The 22551-nt window shown below is 39.7% G+C and overlaps 2 protein-coding genes across 2 annotated transcripts in view; both read right to left on the bottom strand.

Annotated features, from left to right (window-relative positions):
* The window catches only part of LOC115769107 (chromodomain-helicase-DNA-binding protein Mi-2 homolog), a 28218-nt gene extending 5933 nt beyond the window's left edge, over window positions 1-22285 (bottom strand). The window contains exons 1-3 of the mRNA XM_030713820.1: window positions 22078-22285; window positions 315-391; window positions 7-253 (exon numbers count right to left, since the gene is read on the bottom strand). Coding sequence (XP_030569680.1) covers window positions 7-253; window positions 315-391; window positions 22078-22114 — 361 coding nt within the window. The 5' untranslated portion in view covers window positions 22115-22285. The remainder of the gene's footprint in view (window positions 1-6; window positions 254-314; window positions 392-22077) is intronic.
* On the bottom strand, window positions 2655-6194 carry LOC115769118 (RNA polymerase II elongation factor Ell). The gene has a single exon (XM_030713826.1). It carries the CDS (start codon window positions 5973-5975, stop codon window positions 2766-2768), a length of 3210 nt encoding a protein of 1069 aa, XP_030569686.1. The 5' UTR covers window positions 5976-6194; the 3' UTR covers window positions 2655-2765.
* Window positions 22286-22551: the final 266 nt, after the last annotated feature.

Below are 22551 nucleotides of genomic sequence, written 5' to 3'. Positions count from 1 at the left end.
ACTCACCCGAGGAGGAAGATTCCTTCTCCTTTTGCGCCTGCTTCTCCTCTTTGCGCTTGCGTCCACGTTTCGATGAGGTGCTCGGATACTCGACCTCCTCGTCGTGCTGCACAAAATCGCTGTCCTCTTCGCTCTCATTCTTCTTGCGCTTCTTCTTTTTGCGTCCCTTCTCCTCGCCCTTGCGGGTCTTACGCTTCTTGCCCTTCTTCTTCTTGCGATTATCCTCCGGATCGTAATCATCATCCTCGTCATTCTGCAACAACAACCCAAAGGATTAGCTAAAGATGCTTAGGTTATCAAGTGAAGCTACTCACATTCGGCTTCAATGGGGCATCGGAATCGTTGGACAGCTCCGCCACCTGCGCATTGTCCTCAACCGCTTCTTCCTCTTCTACAAGTCAAAAGTATATAATATTATTATCAATAAACGTTAAGTGTTTGCAGAATTTTGGCTCCGTTGTTGTTGTCTTTACCGTGGTGCAGGATCAAGCGAAAAGCTGGTCAATTTAAGGAACTCAATACAAAGAAAATAAATGAAAATCGAGAGAGAAACTCGGCCCAAAATTTGTTGGAAAAATAGAAACAATTGCACAATGTTCGATTCAATATTTTATTTGACTCTATTTTTCTTTGCTTTTTTTTGTTAAGTTTTTTTTTCTTTCTTTCTTTCTTTCTTCTGTTTTGTTTGTTGTTGTTGTTGTTGTTGTTGTTGTTGTTTGTCGCCTTAAGAATTACTAGTATATAACAATATCTCATTTTTTTTAAGATTTTTAATTTTGCTGGTTTTGTCAGCGATTTTGCTCTTAAACTAACAATAATAATAATAATAATTTGTAATAATAATAATAATAATTTTCTCATGTCTCTTGATCTGGTTTACTCCTTTTTGTTTTTCCACAAACTTTATATATGTTGTTTTTTTTGTTGCTTTTTTTACGTTTTGTTTATTTATCAATAATAAGTTTTCCTCTTCTTACAAATTGCAGTTGATTAGTTTGTGTGTGTGAGTGAGTGTGTGTGGGTGTGTGTGTGTGATTTTTGTGGCGTGTGGGCGTGGCATTTATGTTTATAAAACTAGCAAGTGTTTACCCGCTCCCTCGTCTCATGCTCATCATTTAGCAAATGTCAATGTTGTATATAATATATATATATATATATATATATAGTTTTTTGTTGTATATAAATTGTATATATCATTTGTTTGTTTGTTTGTTGTTTTGTAATTGCTACAAATCGATTTTAAACGCTTGATTTTTTGCAACTTGATCTCAATGTTTCATTTGATTTTCCCTTTTCGTTTCGTTTTTGTTTTTGTTTTTGCTTCTACTACACTTAAATATGTTATATAAAAAATAGTGCAACGAAATAGCTAACAAAAGGATTTGTCGTTTGTTTCTTTTGTTTCAGCAAATTATTGAATAATCCTTCTCAAGCAATATATATATCCTTCATTTTTTTTTTTGATTCCTTATGCACATAAATATCTTTAAGGAAGCGTCTGCAGCGTGCTTTTTCAATTTGTTTCAGAAACTAGAAACTAGCTCTCAATCTCTAGCACACAATCATGTCTATAACTCATTTGTTTAGTAAATTGATGAACTCTTCTTAAATGTTTTGTGTTTTTTGAGCAGAACCTTGTCTTGCTTCGAGACGTGCGTTTGGGCCAATTGGCAGAAGAAACAAAACAAACTGTGTTCTGAGCATGACGTATATTATATTATATATATATATATAACAGAAATTAACTATTTTTCAACAATTTTACACACAAAATCAAACTAAACAAACATACAAAATTATATGAATGAATTACACAATTTGGCAAAAATGAAAAAAGCCGTTTCAAAGTTCGTTCAGTCTATTGTTAAAGAGGCACGCCCGCATGCAACACCACAACAAGTTAATATATATATATATATAAAGGTGTGTCTGTGTGTGTGAGTGTGTGTGTGTGTGAGTGTGTGTGTGTATTGCCAGCTGCACAGGCACAAATTGCTCTCGGCACACTGTGCGCATGCATAAAATCATATGTTATTATTGTTGTTCCCGGTATAATATATATATCAGAGTGCATGGATAGGAAATTATATACTCATATATAAAAAAAAAATAATAATTATAATTATCATAATAATGAAGCGAATGCGTAACAAATGATTGTTGATGTTGTTGTTGTAAAAAGGGAAACATTTTCAATAGAAAAAGAGTTTTTTTTTCTCTCTAGTTTATATAAAAGTTTATATATTATTTAAAAAGTTGCTTGATAAACATATTTTTTAATTATTATTACACACGAAATGTTAGAAGAAAAAAAAAAAACAAAAACAAACAAAAGTTGACATTTTCGTTTTTACTCAGTTTTCAAGTGTACAAAAAAAAAATTATTGATTTTTTGTTCATTTTGATTTGTTTTTCCTTTTTGCAAATAGTTGTTGTTTTTCTTGTTGTTGTTGTTTTTTCCTGCCTTTCGTTTATAATTGTTAACATAACTTGAACATTTTGTTGTTGTTGTTGTTTTTACTTTCATCTTAGTACAAGTGTTTTGTTGTTGTTGTTGTTGTTGGTGTTGCTTTTTACTAGATTAGGTGTGTAATATATTTATATAATAATATATATATATATATATATTTATGTATAATAGTTTCTTTTTTTGCCTTTTTACATTGGTTGCAACTGCAACTGCAGCCTTTTTGTTGTTGTTGTTGTTGTTTCGTTTATCGTTTTATCAAGAAGTAGCTTTGCGTTGTTGTTTGATTCGTTTATTCTCAGTAGGTTTCGTCGTCGTCGTCTGTGTTGGAGTTGGAATCTTCGCAATCTTCATCGTCATCATCATCATCATCATTGGAATCGGAGCTGCCGGAACTGTCATCCGAGTCGCTCTCGTGGTTGTTGCTGTTGTTGATGAAATGTTGCTGCTGCTGCTGCTGTTGCTGTTGCTGCTCTTGTTGCTGTATCGTTTCCACAGCATGATGTTGCTGCTGCTGCTGGCGATGTTGTTGCTGCTGCTGCTGTTGCATGTTGCTGTTGCAGTTGCTGCTTTCCGCCAAACGTGCTGCCGCCGCCTGAGCCTCAGCTGCTGGCTCCGGCATTGCTGCTGTTGCTGCCGTGGCGCTCATCAGAGTCTTGTCATAGTCCATGACCAGCTGCTTGATGTGCGCCAACTTGGCGTGCAGATAGTCGAATCTCAGCTTGTCCTTGTGAATGCTGCGATCGCTATTGATGCGCTCGTATTCGCTAACAATTTGCCGCTTGATTTGATCGTAGTCGCCGCCGCCGCGTCGCCGGGCGCCCTCCAGACGCTTGGACAGATCCTGGAAACGATTGCGCACATCCTCGACGCTGGTCAACAGTTTGCGATACTCGTCGTAGTCGCTCTCGAATTCAGTCTTATAGCGCCTGCGCACCTCCAGCGTGCGTATGGGCGCATATTGGCTGAAATCGTAACGGGGCGTGGCATTCGCATCAGCATCCGCCGTTGCCGCCGCATACGCATGCGCAGCCGCCGCCAGCTGCTGTGTGGGCGACGGATGCTTGGCCGTCGTCTGATTGTTGCCGCCGCTTCCATTCGCGCTTTTGCTCGTCGACTCGCGATTATGATAAGGTTGTTGCTGCTGCTGCTGTTGCTGCTGCATCTGTTGTTGTTGTTGCTGCTGCTGCTGCACTGGCGCCTGCAACTGTTGCTGCTGCTGTTGATAGACGTGATTGTTGCTGCTGCTGCTGGTGCTGTTGCGTTGACGTTGTCCGTTGCTGTTGCTGCTACTCGTGCGCTTTTTGCTATTGGACGCGGCATGCGTGTTGTTGTTGTATGAATTGTACTCATCGTGCGCATTGTTGTTGTTGCTGCTGAAGCTGTTGCCACGTGGCTGCGGCTGCTGCTGTTGTTGCTGCTGCTGCTGCTGCTGTTGTTGCTGCTGTTGTTGCTGCTGTTGTTGCTGCTGTGTCGATTGTCGCACAAAGCTGGCAGCTAATTTGGGCGGCGTTGTTGAGGATTTTCGTGCCGTCGTCTGCGCTGCCGACGACTGACGACTGTTGCGCTCCAGCTGCGTCTCATAGCCGCTGGAACTGCTCGAGTTGCTGCCCGTCGAGTTGCGCTTGTCTGCGTTGCCGTTGCCGTTGCCATTGCTGCTGCTGCTGCTGCTCTGCTTGGCGGAGCCGCCGCTGCCACGTCGACTGTTGCTGCTGCTGCTGCTGCGCTGCTGTTGTTGCTGTTGCTCGCCAACAGCAGCTGCTGCTGTCATGCTACGGAACTCGTCCAGGTTGTCCAGCACACTGTAGGTCAAATCGTTGCTGCTGTGCTCGTCCAGCTGCGGATGCTGGCGCTGCGGCGGCGTATAGGCGGCAGCATTTCGACTGCGATAGGACGTGCCCGAGTTGGGGCAGTTAGCGGGCGCGGCTGTAAACTGTGGACCGCCGCCCGACTCCCTGTTGTAATGACTGATGCGCTGTTTCTTCGGATGCACCGTGCTAAACATTTCATCGTACTCGATGCTGCTCCGTTTCAGGCTATTGCCGCCGTTGCCGGGTCCGCCGCCGCCGCCCGATTGCTGTCCGACATTTGGTGGCATTAGCAGCAACGGCGGCGGGCTGCCCGTGTGCGTGGACGTTGGACTCTGTCCGGAGGTGGAGCTGCCCGCATCGGAGCTCATGGGCGGCGTCAGATTCTGTGGCTTGCGACGCTTTAGCTGCTGCAGCTCCTGTTCGCTGAAGAACGGCCAATTCTCATCAACATCGTTCCAGATCTGGCGGCGCAAATTGAACGTATTATGCGACATGGTGCTTATATCCGTGAGTATATTGCCAATTAGATTGCGTTCCCGATCCTTGATGCCCTCGTTCTTGAGGCGTGCATACAGCTCGGGCTTCTTGAACGGCTTCAATGCCAGCAAATGTATCAAACGCTCGCGAATGCTGCGCCGCGATACATCCGACATTTTGTTGCCATTACCTGCCCCACCTGCTCCACCGCCGCCTGATTTGGCATTGCCACTGCGCGAATTGTTGCCGCTGCCGTTGAGCATTTTATTGCGTCCATTGCTGCAACCAACTGTTGCTGCTGCTGCTGTGCCAGCAACAGTTGCTGTTGTGCTGTGCTCTCTGGGCGAGCTGCCGCTGAGCGCACAGCCCTGTGAGATACCATTGGCGAATGTGTTGGCCAGGGCTGTGCTGCGACTGCCATTGACTGTGCCGCTGGCACCCAACGTATTGGGATTGGGCGAGCGTGAGGCGATTGTGATTGCTGCTGTTGCCGCTGCCGCTGATGCTGCTGCTGCTGCTGCTGCAACTGATGATGACGACGATGTCAGGCCATTAAATGGCGATGAAACTAACTTACGACTATTGTTACTGTTAAAACTATTGCTGCTATTGTTGCTGTTGTTGTTGCTGTTGTTGTTGTTCCCACTGTGATGCGATGATGCCGAGGCCGGCTTCTTCACCTTACGCCCAATATCCGATTGATTTGGCTTGATCTCCCGTATACACTTGCTCTTCTCCGTCTCCTCGGCCCGGGCCATTTTGGATCGCGTTGTATCGTAGACATCATCGTTGGCATGAATTCGCATTCGTCGCGCCAATGCACCAAGGACATCGAGTCCCTCGTGCTGCTGCTGTATGCACTCCAATGTGCCCTCCAGTTCGTCAATGGTGAAGCCAAATTTACGTCCGCCGTTTTCCATCCCGCTGCCGCCATTGCCGCTGCTGTTATTAACAGAACTGTTATCGCTGCTTGGCAGCGGGAAGTGTATGACGCCAGTGTTGCCATTGCATTGAATTTTTGCACACTGGCCGGGCGCAAGGCGTTTGGCATTCTCGTTTCTTTGATATTCCTCGATGGCACGGAAGGCAGAGTCGGTTAGCTTAAGGAATATATACTCCTTTGTATCATCGGTGTAACGGTGGCTTTGGGACATACCATAATTTCCGGACGAGAGCGAGACATTGGGCAGGCATTTTGTTGATGCAATCGAATTGCTCATAACGTGTCCGCCCCCCTCAAAAGTTGATTCTTGATTATGATTTTGATGATCACAATGATAATTTTTTCTAGTTGTTTTGTTTTTGTTAATTACTTGAACTACACGTTGTATTTGCTGTTAAGTTGGATGCTTAGTCGCTGTGACGTTTGCGTGGCAAAATGGCAAATATTCGTTTTTTTTTTCGGCTAGCGCGCCAGTGTTGAACAATAAATTAAAGAATTTAGTGCTTTTTTTTTTTTTGTTTTTTTTTTTGCGCGGAAGAATTAAATGGAAGCAACGTTAACAGGAAGTTGTTGTAGTTGTGTTTGTTGCAGGATATTGTTGCAATGCGTCGCTGCTGGCACCAATCCTGATCTCAAATGTGACGTAGAAGAAGCCTGGGGCCGACAATGGCAACTGATTGTTGTTTTAGTTTCTGTGCAATTTATAAATGTTTTCTTTAGTATGTTGTAATCGCAAGTAAAATTTACGTTGTTGCTAAGACGTGAACAGAGGTAAATGCATAGCTTCACAAAAAAAAATTAAACACCACACACACTCACACACATTAATACATACTACTGAATGCATGCATGCGCATGTGTGCACTGTGCTCGCTCTCCTGAGAGTTTTGAGCTGCGCTGCAAACTTGCTGCTGCTGCTGCTTCTGCTGTTGTTGCTGTTACTGTTGTTACTGTTGCTATTGTTGCTGTTGTCGTTGCGTTTCTTTTCTTTCTTGTTTTCAATTTTTGATTTGAAATGCAGGCACGAATACAAATACACGCACAACTCTTAATATTTTTGTTGTTGCTTGAGAATTTCACTTCCGTATACATAGGTCTCATTTCTCTCTCTCTCTCGCACTCTCTCTCTCTCGTTGCCTCTCTACTTTCGTCAAGTCTGGTTCATATTTGCACTGCACGTTGTTGCTGCTCTCTTTGTGTGCCACTTGCAAATAACACAATTTCTTTTGTTAAATAATATGGTATGTATTTTAATTGGGTTAAGGTAGGCATGTATGCATTGCAATTCTTGTTGTTGTTGTTGCTGTTGCTGCTGCTGTTGTTGTTACTGTTGTTGTTGCTGCTTTGACATGTCGGTGTGTAAGGCGTGCGAATGGCTGTTGTAACTTTTGGTTGCTTCAGTTGAAAGTGTGACTCCTGCGCCAGGTGCTCAAGTTGTCAATATGTATGTGTGAGTCGGGCGGCAGCCATAAGCAAAATCAAAGACAGCAGAGCGAGCAATCAATGCTGTTCGCACACACATCCATACACATACACCGATATGGACACACGTCGCTTGACTGCTTTTGGTAGTGTGTGTGTGTGCTCGCTGGTTTGTTGGCTCTGCTCTCGCGCTCTCGCCGATCACAGCGTGTTAAAGCGGGACAACTGCTGTTTTGATTGGCTTCACCACTCACTGTTGTTGTTGTTGCTGCTGCTTGATCTTTTTTCTTTTCGCTTTTTTATTTTTTGCTAAAAATCATCTGTGTTTGTACGTTGATTTTTTTTATATGTATATATATAAATTTTTTTGCTGCTTATTATATTTTTTGTCCACTTCTATATTAGCTGCATATACATACATATGTGTGAATATCTCTTTCTTTGCACACGCACACACTCGCACTATCAGATTCGGAATTGTAGGCACAGAGTTCAGGCACTCGAAATATTGTTAACTTTTTAATGCCTTTTAACACTTATTTTGTTGTTTTTTCATTTGCTTTTGTGTGCGTGAGTATATATGCATGCATACATATGCATGATTATGGGTTTTTACGCCAACACTTTTACTCAAGACGGTTTTGATTGGCAATTTGCTGCGTTATTTTAACACACATATGGCGGCACTGGAATTTAACGTATTTTTCACGCGTTATATTTTGTTTTGCTTACAAATAAATTGTAAAATTGCATTTTATTTCCTTTTTCACATAAAAATTTGCTCGTGTCTGTGTGTCCAAGGTATCTTAATCAACGTACAAAAGGTATCTGCTAAATGAAATCGAAACGAGTTGCTTTCAAGTGGTTGCCGTTGCCGTTGCTGCTTTGCTGCTGCTGCTGCTGCTGTGCACTCGTTTATTATTACACCGCTCACCACCGCCCCGTTGACAATGCTAAGACAGCGAAGTCGACGAGTGTGTGACGCGACGGAGTAGATCAACAGCAAAAGTCGTCGTGTCTCTCGCACACACACACACATGCACACATGCACTGAGTACTGAGTATAATAGGCGCGATCAGTTTGGCGCTCTTTCGCTTTACTCTCGCACGCTCACTCGCTCCGTTTCGTCTTGAAAATCAGCGACCAAACAACGTCTCGATGTTTCGTTTGAAATACGTACGTGCCTTGTATCACTTGCTACTACTGCTACTACTGCTGACAAGCATTTGTTGTTGTTGTTATTGTAATATAGTTATTATGGAAGTGAAGCGCAGAGCAAAAATGAAAAACAAGTTTGCAATTTAATGTGCGCACTTGGCACTCTGCCGCTGGCCGTTGGCCAGTCCGTTATTCGTATTGGTGGCGGCTCTCTTTCGCTATGCGTTTCTTTCTCTCTTTCAACCGCTCTTCGAGAGCGTGTTGTGTTATGCGTGGAGACCTTACGGTTTTTTTTTTTTGCTCAAAAGCAACAACACATTCGCTTATCTTCGTACATTTACTTATACACGGGGTTTTTTTCGTTTTAATGTGTGGGTAGGTCTGTCTATCTGAAATAGCTTGCGGCCCGTTGCACGTCTTAGCAAAAATTAAAAACTTTAGCTTACTTGGTTCTTGTTGTTATTATTGTTGAATGTATACGAACGAGTGTGTAATTATCTCACCACTGTTGGAAAAGCTACAGGCGTGGGGGGGGCACGCGTCACAACACAATATGAAAACAAAATATTTAAACGAATTGAAATAAAGAAGCAGAAGACGCAAATACTAATGTACTTACAATATAGGTATGTTTATGTGAATGTATTTACATTAAATAGTCGACAGCGCTTTGTAGATTTCATTGGCTTTTTATAGTTTTGATGTGTTGAAACAGCTGTTCTAAACTGCCACCTGCACGACGTGGTCGTGTGTGTTTTGTTGTTGTTGTTGTGTTGTGTTCTGTTGTTTCCACCACGTCACACACACAGTAGTTGTTGATGCTCTTGTTATACTGTTATTTGTCGGTCGCTCGGCACGCAGACAACCTTTCACTGCCCCGCGCACACCCAAAAAACACAACAGCCAACCAGGCACAATCAGCTGTGCTTGCTCTTCGGCCGAACAGTGTTGAAAACTGTGTATATATCGGTTTGACGGGCAATCGATAGGCAAGTGCGGTGTTTTTCTCGTGCTACTCAATTGGACGATGAGTTTATTGTTGTTAATATTGTTGCTACCGCCGCTGATGGTTGGTTGTTCTATAAAAATAGTGACCAATTTGGGTGAGAATCACTTTTACATTATACAAGTATATTTGCATACTTAGTTGTTGTTGCTGCTGCTGCGTGATAAATAATTGATGCGTTGTTTTTTTTTGTTATAGTTGTTGCTGGTGCTTGTTTTATTGTAGTTGTGCTGCTCTCCTCAATTTCTGATTTGTTACTTTTAATTAATATTACGCATTTGCTTTTAGTTTCACTCTACACTTTAAATGGATAAGTTATGTTAAAAATAGGTAGCACTGGTTTCTTTTCGTTTGCCTTAATTCATTTGCCTTTCCGCTTCCCACCGTTGAGAGCCGTTGTTGCGTTATGTTTTTTTCTTTTGAATTGTGTTTGTGTACGTTACGCGCACGCGATCATACGTTTTCCTTACGTGTGGCACAGCTGTTTTATGTTTACGTTGCACACCGTTACGCTACACACAAGTTCTCTTAAGCGACACTCTTCACGCAAAGAGAGCACAAGGCGAGTACGAAGAGCGCACGAGCCGCCGGACACCCGAATGTCATTTTTTTTTTCTCCATGTTAGTGTTGTTAATTTTTGTTCACTTTTGACATTTTTGCATACGAAAATTTTCCGCTTTCAGGTAGATTTACCGTAGCAGCCAGAGATCTTTGCCGATGCGCTTGTGTATATGATTGGATGTATGTATGTACATATAGGCATGCCTATGTCTATGTATGTATGTATGTGTCGTGTTAGTATTTTAGTCTTGTGCTCGTTCGTTCGCGTCTTGTCGTGCCTGCTTTTTGTCTTTTCAACGCAGCTCTAGGCTAGCCCGTGTGGTGGTGGGCTTATCTCTGTTTGTTTTTGTGCTAGGAATTTTAGCTACACTTCACTTACTAATATACATACATACATGCATCATAATGTATTCATGTATGTACATGGAAATGTGTTTTACATTTGCAGAATATGCAATGGAAGTAGGCAAGAGCGAGCGCACACCTGATTGTTCTCTTGCGGGGTTTTTACAACCAGCAGGAAACAAATCTGGCAGGCAGGTCGCCGCAGCTGTCAAAGTGACAGCAAAACAAAGTCATAAAAGTCAGGTAAACTATGTATGTATGTCTGTCTCTGTCTCGCATATATCCGTCCTGCTGATCATTGGATAATAAGTACGTACATGTATGTATGTATGTATGTATGTATGTACGTATGTGTGTAGTTGGAGTTAAACAGGATGAGTTTAATGGCTAATTCGCAAAACTTTAAAAGCTCATAAAAATACAAAGAAAAGATTTGCGCCAAGGTAACAGCTTGAAGTTCATTTATACAAACAACAAATAATGTTGCCCCTGATTTGTTGGCGCGCGCGCGCTTGTGTGTGTGTATGTTTGTGTGTGTTTCTTGGTTCCAATAACAGCAAATTTGCAGCCAACGACGTTAAACAAATTAACCGAATAAAAAACCAAAAACCTAAAGAGCAACAACAACAATAATAATACAATTTCAAGTTTGAAGCGCGCGCGACGTCGTCGGCGGCGGCGGCCATTTGTTAAAACGGCCGTTCGGAGGAACGCCGCTTAAATAGCATTGAGAGCCCTTGTGAGCGAAAGGCCAATGCACTGCGCGTGACGACAACGACACGAGACAGCAAAACGGACGAGACGCAATGTGCCTGTCTGTGTCTGTGTGTTTGTATGCGTTTGTGTGAGGACTTGAAGCAGCCAACAGCTGGCCGCAGGCTTCATAGTAAAACAGGAGCAACAACCACCGAAAAGCATGATATGCAGGAAACCTATGAAAAACGTGTGAACGTGAACGTGTGCAACGGAATGCTCGAGAAAAGGGCGGTAGGAAAAATCTCACAAGTTCGAAAATATATACAAATATACATACATACATACATACATAATAGTACATTCAGATGTACATGTGTGTAATGTGTATGAGTAAATGCGCACATACACTCACACACACACACACACACATGCAGGCAACGCACCCGTGCAGCTGACAGCTGTGCGGACAGTTTTTGCTTTGTGCTGCGCTTCTTTATGGCAACAAAAAACATTGATAACAATGTCAAATGAGAGGGAGGGAGGGAGAGAGAGAGAGAGAGAGAGACTAGCACTAAATGCAGCGTTGCCACCTTCGCCAAATCGATCGAAATTCCGTTGAATCGATATATAGGCAGAACCACAAAAACAAAATAACAACAAACAAACGCATGCAACTCTGAAAGACAATCATACGCACAATATGCAAATAAAGTTTTGTGTGTGCTTAAATACGTGCAAATCATATCAAAATGTACGCTTTATAAACGCTGCACAGCAACAAAACAAAGCCCAACTTCGAACAGATGTTCAAAATTGTTGTAGAGCAGCACAAAAGCCACAAAACGTCAAACCAAAAATCCAGTAAAAATGCGACAAAAAAAAAATTACTTTACACAATAAAAAGAGGGCGCTGTGGAGTGCAAGTCTCTCGCGCTTGATTGTGAGTGTGCGTGCGTGTGTGTGTGTAAAATAAATAATCAATTGTCGCAGCAACGATAAAAGGCAACCGACGCAACTCCACTCTCCCTCTCTCCCTCTCTCTCTCTCTCTCTCTCTCTCTCTCTCTCTTTCGAGGGTAATTGGCCACACGGGAATCCCAAATTGCCATCATGCACACGTTGTGCACGATGCATTAACAGTAACAAAAACAAAAACGGGCAGCGAGAGCAGACACACATACATGTGTATGTGTATATGTATATTCATGTGTATGTATATGCGTGTATATGCATGAGAGTATATGTTATGGCAATATTTTGAATTTCGTATATTCAACACTTTTGCTATTTTTAGAGTAGAAATAAAAACAACAACAAGAAGAAGAAAAGGCATTATAACAAAAATGTGACTCATGGCACAGGCATCACAGTGTGAAAATACACATTTATTTATTTTCATGTTGAGAAAGGCGTTAAACGATGCCCAGCCTGCATTGCAACAGGGTATTGGGGAATCGTCGATAAATCGCTTCACAGCAAATATAAAGATTGCAACAGTATTTCAAAATGCCTGCACTCGTGACCGGCAATAATATACCCTGCACCAGACTTCCTTCTAACCTAACCTCATTTTAATGGCAGAACCTACATACATGTACATATGTATATTCCGAATTCCAAGTCTCTGGCTCTGACTCCGCTGTTTGTGCCTACAGCAAAACTTTCCAACATCCTCTTAAACCCACCAACTTCCAATTGGGAATGTAAACACAGTTATTCTAAGCACAATTCATACTGCAAATGTTTGCGGAATAACCAATGAGTCATAACTCTGGAAATGTGGTTCCCATACATATAAACAGTTCGCAAGAAGTTCGCTTCAACGTCACGATATTGATTCTTTAATTACATACAATTAATATCTGAGCAATTCGAATAATGGGAAATGGAATTAGTTGTTTGATATTTGTAATTATTTACTCATGAATTGTTTAAATACCACCCATGCAAAAACTGTAAATTTCAAGGCCAAGGCAGTTAAAGAGGCAACTTTTTTAACAAAAGAGCATGTTACGTGCTGGTCTCTCTGAAAAGGAGAGAACGAGAGAGCGAGAGCGAGAGAGCAAATCAAGCACAAAGCGAACGCGTACAATGAACTGTGCCCTGAACGGACTCGCAATTTGCCCTCCAAACCAACAACAAGAAGAAGAAGAAGAAGCGCGAACCAATCGAATTATAAGCGTCACCTGGAAGATCTGGCTGAACGGGTAACAACAACAACAACAACAACAACAAATACCTCGTTCCCGAGCCCGTCAAATAAACGTTCAATGACCGATTTAAAAAAACACAAAAGTGATGATTGCATAATTTGTTGCTTTTTAACAAACAAAAAGTTCAACGGAAATGCGTTTTTCTTGCCTTCTCGCTCGCACGCTCGCTCGCGTGAGTGTCAGATTCAAGAAGAAGAAGCACACAAATTGTAATCAAATTAAAAAGAAAAAAAAACATTGACCGTGAATGGGCATAAAACTTGGTTTCATTTATTTTGATAAGATAAGAAATGCGTGCTTTTTGGGTCTGTGTTGGGTTTTTTATGTGCACGTTCTTATCTATTAATTAAAAAACAAAAAAAAAGTTACCGCATAAAAAAATCGACAAACAACTCTTTACACACTAAAAGCAAAAAGAGAAAGAGAGCGAGAAGAGAGAGAAGGAGAAAAAGCACAATTTGGCTTTCAATTTGTTGTTTTTTTCTTTTTTTTAATGATCGTGCGAAGGTGCTTGTATTAATTTTAATTAAAAACGGCTAAACGTGTATTTAGAATTTAAAGAAAAACCAGTTTTAAATAAACCGGATAAATTCATTTCAAATAAAGCCACAAATTGTTTAAACAATATAAATAATATTAGTAAAATGTTGAAGTATCAACTAAATGTAATACGTTTATTTTTATAAAAAACATTCCAAAATATGTTATTTATGAATTCCTCAGGCCTTTGGTCTGTCTGTGACCGACATTGAGGGCAATCTAATGTGGCCCAGTTTAAGGCCAGCCTATTAACTATTCAAACTATCTACTAAATAGCTTTGTTTGAAGTTTTTGGTTTTCAACAAAATGTTGTTCCAAATGATAACAAATGTTTTTAACAAATTTGCGTCAATGCAGACTAATTGCGTTGATAATAACTGGTTCGAGCTTATGGACTTGTTTATTTCCCAATTAAGTCGGCATTTGTGTGTGCTTTTTTTTCTCTCTATCGACTTGAAAGTTTAAACTTAAATAAAATTCATATAAAAAAAAAAACTATTTGTTGTTGTTTCGAAATGTTGGCGTTCGATCGACGCGCCGATATCTTCTGCCACTTACACCCATACAGACACACACATACAGATGTGAATGCTAATCAGCAACACCAAAAAAAAATTAAAACCCGATTCAAAAACAAAAAAAAAACATAGCTAGAAGGCTCGAAACGTAACGAAGTCAAAGCCGATGCGAAGTGACGCTTGAGTTTGTTCAAGTGGAGCGAGTGAGAGACAAAGCAAAGCTTAAAGCTCTGCCGCAAGCTTTCTGAGACAAAAAAAACTTGTCTTCCCCAGATTCAATTGGATTATGGCTTCTTATTGGAGAGCGCAAGAGCGAGCGGCGTGAGGCGAGTTGAGGCTTGTCTAAGCGCAAGACAGAGACGGAGATAGAGCCAACGACGTTGGCAATTTGGAACTGGACTAAAAACGGACTCCAAACAAACAGCACAGCCGTTAACTTAACTGAGCTTGGCTACGGAGACTGGACTGGTATTCCCCCAGCCCAGCAACCAGCTTGTTTGTGTCTGTGTATATTATATACCCTTGCAGTGGGTATTATAATTTTGTGTCGCAATGTGTAACGCATAGTTGAAGCCAGTTAAGTATATATATTCTTGATCAGTATCAACAGTCGAGTTTCTCAGAAAGCTTGCAGTTTAAACCTTTCGTCATGATCCCTCGGCTAGATCGGACCATAAGGTACGATCAGTATAAAATTAAGTAATTGTATGGAAAACTTTTTCGTTTTTCACATTATATTGACCAAAGTCGTCAGTTAAGGGTTTATGCTCTCTACATATATACAAAATTATATCTACATTGGAACAATAAATAGGAAATGAGATGCTTGTCTGACAAACATTTTGTTTTCGTCTGCAAGGGTATTAAATCTTCGCCCTTCTTTCTCGTATTTACTTAAAATGAATATACATACATTTATTTTCATTTTGTATTCGGCATATTATATTATAGCTATAGCTGTATATCTTCGAAAATGACTGAAGGTCAGCCAAATTGATCGTACAATCAACTTCTTTATACAATCAATTCATTATACATTTATACTTGTTGTTTGTTACTGTCCCAAATAAGAATGCACTTTGCATAAACATATATATATATAAATATATATATCTATAATTGTTTATTAAAACTTTTGGAAATGTGGCTCGCGTTAGTTTTCCGTTTCATAGTTAAACGGAAACCTTTGAACTGTTTCGTTTTGTTAAACCCATTTTGTGATTTTGTTAATTGAACTTCCGCAGAATTTTCGTTGTTTGTTTGTGGTATTTACTTTTTTTCTTTTTAATGAGCTCTTTTTTTACCTGTGTTTTTCCTATGACTGTACACGGGATTTTGTGAATGTCTATCTATTTGTTTTAGCTTTAAAAGTAGAACGTCGAAGCCAGCCCTAACCTTCACATCTTTTATGTTTCCGGCCTTGTTGTCTGTAGTTAAGCAGAGCTAAAGAATATTTTAGCAAGGCGGTTGACGATTACAAATTTAAGTCCCTGTTCTTAGATAGTCCAAATTCTCTAAGAACTCCCATATAAGTTATAAATAATTGAGACAAAACACGTCAACTATTTCAGTATTCGTCTGTAAATATCAGTAAAAAAAATTATATAAATCCATACATATTTGGTAGATGACAATTTTGGGTAGAGATCTAATTAGAATCGCAATTTCTATACGAGAATGATTAGAACGTAAAATAAATTCACTACAAATTTAAAACGAATTAAGTCAAAGCCTGGTTTTCGAATCTTAAGCTAAATCCCCGGCAATAATTTGGTGCTTTCAGCCCTGAAGAACAATCATTGGATTTTGATCAACACACAAATTATAGTGTTGTAAAATGAACATGCCGTCAGTAAATAATATCGATAACTCAAGAGCAAGAACTATGAATGTTAAAAGAAACGCACTCAGTTTCTACACTAAAAGAAGAAAATGCACTTAAAAGAGTAAGGGGGAAAAAATCAACAAATAGCGCACCAAACTTGCGCTTTGTCTTATGGAGTGCACAAACACACTCAGAGAAAAATAAACTACAACACCACAACCCAACCCACAACTTATAAGAGCAGAGCACAACCAATAAGAAACCTCGGTATGCAAGTGGAAAAGGAAAAAACAAAAAAAAAGATACGAAAATTATATAAACATTATAGGCAGCCGTAAGTATGACTAAACCAACCGCAAAACAGCAACAGCAATAACACAACGATATATGTAACAAGTCGGGTGGCACACTACAAAAACGAGGGCCGAGCAACACACGAACAACAACAACAACAACAACAACAACAACAACAACGTTGACGTTGACGACAGCGAGCAGCCAGCTCTTGTATCCAGTTTTTGTTGTTGGTTGGTAATTTAAATGTTGGTTTTATTTTCTGTTTTCTTGACTACGAAACTATGCCAAAGTTAACGACGGATTACAATAATCAAAACATAGAGACAGACACACACAATATGCATACACATACAAAACTCACACACACACACGCCCATAAATCTTGACGTGTGACAATTATGCAGTTGGTTGGCAACGCGCGCTGTTCTCGTACCGACAGTTTGCAACACTGTCTCAACAAACTAATTAATAGCACTTACATATATGTATATAAAACGCGCTGAATATTCATCTCGATAACATTTATCGTACAAATTTTAACGTATTTTTGTATTTGTATTTGAATTTGACACACCCCTAACAGCAAAATAGTTACCTTGCTTTTCACATAAAACAACTGGAGCAAAAATTGAGTTGCCTCGGCGTATAGAAACAATTGCGTTATTTAGAACACACGATAACATTAAAAAAACTATTGAACCAATTAAAGGTCTGTTTAAAATGTCTTTCACAAAAATGCGGGTATATGTATATCTATGTATATGTGTATGTGTATGTAGGTATCTATAGCGTGCAAAATTACAATGGCGGCAAAAATAGTCAGGCAGACAAGCCTACATACATATGTACGTATGTATGTGCGTAAATGTCAGAAAAATTAATTGTTTGGCATATTCGTTGTGACTTATCATACTTGTGCACTCTTAATGCGTAAATATTCCCATATGCAAATATTAATGACCTTCACTTTCACCTTTTTTTGTTGTTGTTGTATAGGGCTGAGGCCAAAGTAACGTACACTGAGAGAATCGCCGCATTCCTTAGTACAATTAAGCCACGTATAACATAAAAATAACAACACAATGAAACTCTATACCGAAACATTTCAATTGTTTGCAACTTGTTTAAATGCCCGATAATCAAACGGGATTTCACAAAACATATCCATTGGTACTTTTGTCCCACTGTGCATTAAAAAAGCGAGTTGTGGGCGCCCGTATGTATCATACAAATGCAATACATAAATATTTGTGACAAATCAACTGAAACAACAAAAATAAAAAAGCACCACTGTACCTACTTATACTTACATGCATACACATACATGTACATACATATATGCATGTGTGTATGAGAAGCGATACGGCCTTCTCCTTCTCCGCTCGTGATCGAGCAACAACAACACAATTACAGTAAATAGGTGAAAAAGACAACAGCGCGCAGTTGCACAAATATAAAAAAAAAGCAACCACAAAGCGCACACACACATCTACACGTATACAAGGTATTACGGTAATCAATGTCAAACGCTGCCGATTTCATTCGCATGCACAACAAGCAACAACAATATCCGACTGTCTGTCTCATTGTATTTGTGTGTACTTGTACAACACAAAAACAATTTAAGAGCAATAGCAACTGACACAAAATACACCACATACATATGGCTCCACAGATTCGCGTTATATACAACAACAACAACAAATTGCCAAGAGAGCCGTTCTCTGAAATAGGGTGAACAGAATATTTGACGGAAATTCCAACAACCTCAAGTGCTTTGATGAAATAAAATAATCTCTGTTAAAATTTGTTAATTTCAGCGTAACCTGTTGGTTTGCACATTGTCACAAGTATTTTTTTTTTTTAATAAATAGTAAGAAATAAGTAAAGTTTTTAAATGCCAACTTAAACACTCGAATACATGGACAGAAAATAACACCACTTGTTGTTGGCTGCTTCTTGTTTTGGCATAATTAAATGCAATATGTGCGAGCGTGACAGCATCACAATGCATGACTATCGTCAACGGTCGCCATTTGCTCTCTCGCATGCTCAAAAGCAAGGCATGATCCGACACACCGACACACACACAAATACACAGACACAATACTTTCACTTCTTGTATTGAATTTAATTTCGGTTGGGACGCCAGCGTTGATGTTTTTGTTGTAGTTTTTATATATGTTTTCAACAGATTTATGCAAGTTTTCTGTGTTTGTATACATATGCATGAACACATACACAAGGCTTGTGAATATAAGTGCGTGTGTGTGTCTCGATGTTGGGGCCCTCAGCAACAGCGAGCGAAAATAAAAATTATAGAAAATCCGTGCCTCCACACACAAATGACAAAGGTGGGTAAGAAATAAATGCTCTGTGTGTGTGTGTGTGTGTGTTGGGGATATGCATTTGTATGTATAGACATAAAAAATAGAAAAAACGTCTTAAATTTGACTTCATTTACCAGCTCTTAAATAATTCGAAATTTATTAAAGCCAAATGCTCTTTGGCTGACCTTATTGATCTTGATCTTAAGCAAAATCAATGAATACTGAATCAAGGTATACATATTTCAAGAAATGAAATTGTATTTATTTAAAATTCAACAGATATTAGCTTATCTACGCAAGCACAAAGTACACAAGTAGCAACAAGCACATGCGTCAAAGCACTTGGCACCTGACATATGGAGTTGCATTTTACTACTTTTCTAAGCCTAACCCCTCTCTCTCTCCCTTTCTCACTCTGCCAATCAACAACAACAACACACACACATATAAAATGTGCATGAATGCAATAGCGCAAAACATTCTAAACAATATCGGGCAACGAGTGGAGTGCAGTCACAGCTAGACGCTCCCACCCCACACGATATTTCTCTCGCTCGATGACGACGACGCGACATTTTGTCTCTGGTGTCATTTTCTCGCTCTGAACAATTTATGAAATGTCAAATCAATATGCAGTTGTTTACTTGTCCAAATGTATAAAACATTGAGTAAAATGAATGTAAAACACTTTCTTTATATAAACAAGCAACAGTTTAACAGAGAAACAGAAGAAATTATGATAATAAATGAAAATTAATAAAAACCGTATACAAGCGAATGCTGGCGAAAGACCTTACGTTTTTTTTTTTTTTTGTGTTTATTAAACTTTTTTTTTCTTTTGCTACTTTTGGCGTGAATTGGGCCTTGCATGATATACAATCCCCTCACACCAAATGCTGATACGCGCAGACAGCTGCTGGAATGCTAACTTGTGAAATACACGACGCCGCACAAACAACCAAGAGGGGGGGGGGGGGGGGGGGGGGGGGCATAAACATACTGACGTCACATGTGTGCTGCAGTGTTTGTTGTTGTTATTAGTAGAAGTAGTGCATCATCAATTTCTACAATTTGCATAGACCGTCTATCGATAGGCATGTAGTAGTTTAATCGATAGCACACTCAACAACAACGCGCACATCACATGTTAAAATTAGATATGGAAAACTGCTGCCCGCCCACGTACGATTTCTAGGATAACTTTTACACATACGCACGCCTCCGCAAAATGCAACAGCGTCGATGGCAAATTGTTCAAAAACACATTTACAGGGGCAGTCGAAAAAAAAAGAAAAAACTAAATTGAGAATAGCAACGTCAGCTGCCAAGTGGAAAAGCATTACGAATTCACATTACTCCTTGGATGGGCCCGGCGTTGTTTAACTGTTGTCAACATTCCAACGAATTTTGTTCTCTTTTTCTACCACTTTCTATTGCTTACTTTGTGTGTAGTTGGTGTTTTTTTCTTATTTTTTTTATTATTTTAAAGTTGAAACACTAGCAATTGTTATACATGCACAAAAGATGATATTGCTGACGATTTTTACTTGTGCTTGTTGTTGGAAGTAAAATTATTTATAAATTAATTGAAATCGCGTAAATAACGACGGCGACGCGACAACGACGTCGGCGGTGGCGACATCGACAGCGGCTGATTTTCGTCGGCGACAAGACTACGTGAGAGCGGTTGGTTGACGTTTTTTGTGGTTGAGCGCGAGAACTAGGGAGACGGGGAGACGACGAGGACGAGAGCTGCTGGAGCGCGCGCGTGCATAATACGCACGTATACACAAACACACATGCATATACCTTTCATACATACGCAAGCTTCCTCGCACGGTGCGAGGGAGCTTGTCTTGCCGTACAAGAGAGTCAAACTCACACACGCAAGCAGACGTAAATATGTGTATGTACATATGTATAAATGTATAAAATATAATACACGGCTACGTTAATGATATTGAACGGCGACTGCAAATGTAAATGGTGGCAACTGTCTGTCACAGTTAAACGGACAGATTAAACGACGATCCGCCCGAGAAACACACACACATACACACACCCACAAAAGTGGAGAAATCAATCAACGATGTACAACACGACGGAACGGGGGAAGGCGGAAACCAGAATTTAACAATATTTTCCATATTGGACACATTTTAGATTCGTTTATTTTTGCATACATATTTGTATATGTATTATTATTTTTCTCATTTTTTTTTCTTACACAATAATTTTTTTATAAATTTCAATAGTTTTCACACACATTATATTTTACACTTAATTGAGCTCTTGTTGCTGGCTTAATAATGCACGTATTCCCCTTAAGTTAATTTTCTATAATTTACAAATGTAATTTTAACAAAAAATTTTCTTAGTCAAAGTCAGAAATCACGTCATGGCTGCCACGTCCAAGCAACAATGAATCGTAAAATTTCCAAAGCAGCCCACTTCACGCGGCGTTATCGTCGGTTGCGGTTGCGAGTGCGTTTGTGAGCTGAGAGAGTGAGCGAGTGCTGCCGACATCGCGCAAGTGCAGTGTGTACACACGGATTTTAGCAAAATATTCTCTTTTCATATTGAGTTATGTGGGATAGAGCGAGTAGACTATAGTACGCGTTTAGAAAAACCAACCAATAATTTGCAAATGGATGCAAACACTTGTGCTCGTATTGCTGGTATTATTTAGTGCTACATTCAATCGCGTTGATATTTAACCCAGTGCGCTTTTGTAAAACTTGCAATTGACAACGAAAAATACACATCCTAATATCAAAATGCTAGACCGGAATTTTCACACTTAGCTAAGCGATAAGCTCTCCATTAAGAGCTTAAATGTCATTGACAGAAAAATTGCATTTTGAGGCGACTATTGCAGAAATGAGTCACTTGGTTTTGAACGTTCCAAATAAACATTCATGTACGTACTTAGATTATAAACAACACATTTTTTTTTTATGATTTTAACTGTTTTATAAGAAGTTAATTTATTTCTTATTGCGCGCCATCGTTTTCAAACAGAAAGAAAGACCAAAACAAGCGTATAAAACATATGTTTTCAATTCGCGAGCGCTCTTGATGTCAGAGCGAGATGGCTATATATATTAAAGAGAAGCTGCATTTGCGAAACACAGCATATAAAAATGCAATAAATTTGTGTAGAATGAGAGAGACACAAAAATGTGAAATGTCGCGCGTCATATATAAAATTTCACAAAACTTGCAATAAATTACAGCTAACCAAACAAAAAATAAGTATTCACAATAAATAATTCAATTGGTCACAACAAAACCAAATGAAAACAATAATAAAAGACAATGCACGCATCGCGGCAGCGGCAACGAGACATCGTCGGCAGCCGCTGACGCCTGGTGCTCACTCGCTTGAACCTGACCACGGTTTGGTATTCATATTCTGCCGAAAAATTTTCAGCAGACTAAAATGCAGATAAAAACAATGCACTCACCCTGGAAATTATCGTCATTCTCTTCCTCTGATGCCATGCTTGCAGTTAAATGCAAATTTTCAAAGTTTTATGCACAATAAAAGCGCTTAATTTCCACAACAAATAATTAAGCACACACAGACACGACGAGAAAAAAATAGACGATACGCTTCTGTATAGAGGTGGGAAATTATCGATAACTTTATTGACAGTGTCGATAATTTTTCTGTAAGTAAAATTCGAGTAAAAACTCAAACTCTAATTTAAAAGAAAAACGATTGAAATAAATATAAATAAAGATATTTAGAAATGATTAAAAATTAGTGTAATATAGATGAAGGAACCCCAATCGATAACTATGAGTATCGTTTTTATAGCTATCGTGTGCCATCAAAAATGGCGGTGCAGGGTGCAAAAATGGGGGCCTCGAAACTAATCGATAAATGAGCAAGTTGTAGACAATTGCTGAGATCAATTGGAAAACATAATTGTGAA

This window comes from Drosophila novamexicana, unplaced genomic scaffold, assembly GCF_003285875.2.
Source record: "Drosophila novamexicana strain 15010-1031.04,08,12 unplaced genomic scaffold, DnovRS2.1 tig00000009-arrow-pilon, whole genome shotgun sequence".
Classification (NCBI taxonomy): Eukaryota; Metazoa; Arthropoda; class Insecta; order Diptera; family Drosophilidae; genus Drosophila; species Drosophila novamexicana.
This window is presented reverse-complemented; position numbering and strand designations above follow the sequence as displayed.

What these genes read in the sequence shown, in the direction of transcription:
- LOC115769118 (XM_030713826.1), bottom strand. Translation starts at nt 5,975, where the DNA reads ATGAGCAATTCGATTGCATCAACAAAATGCCTGCCCAATGTCTCGCTC.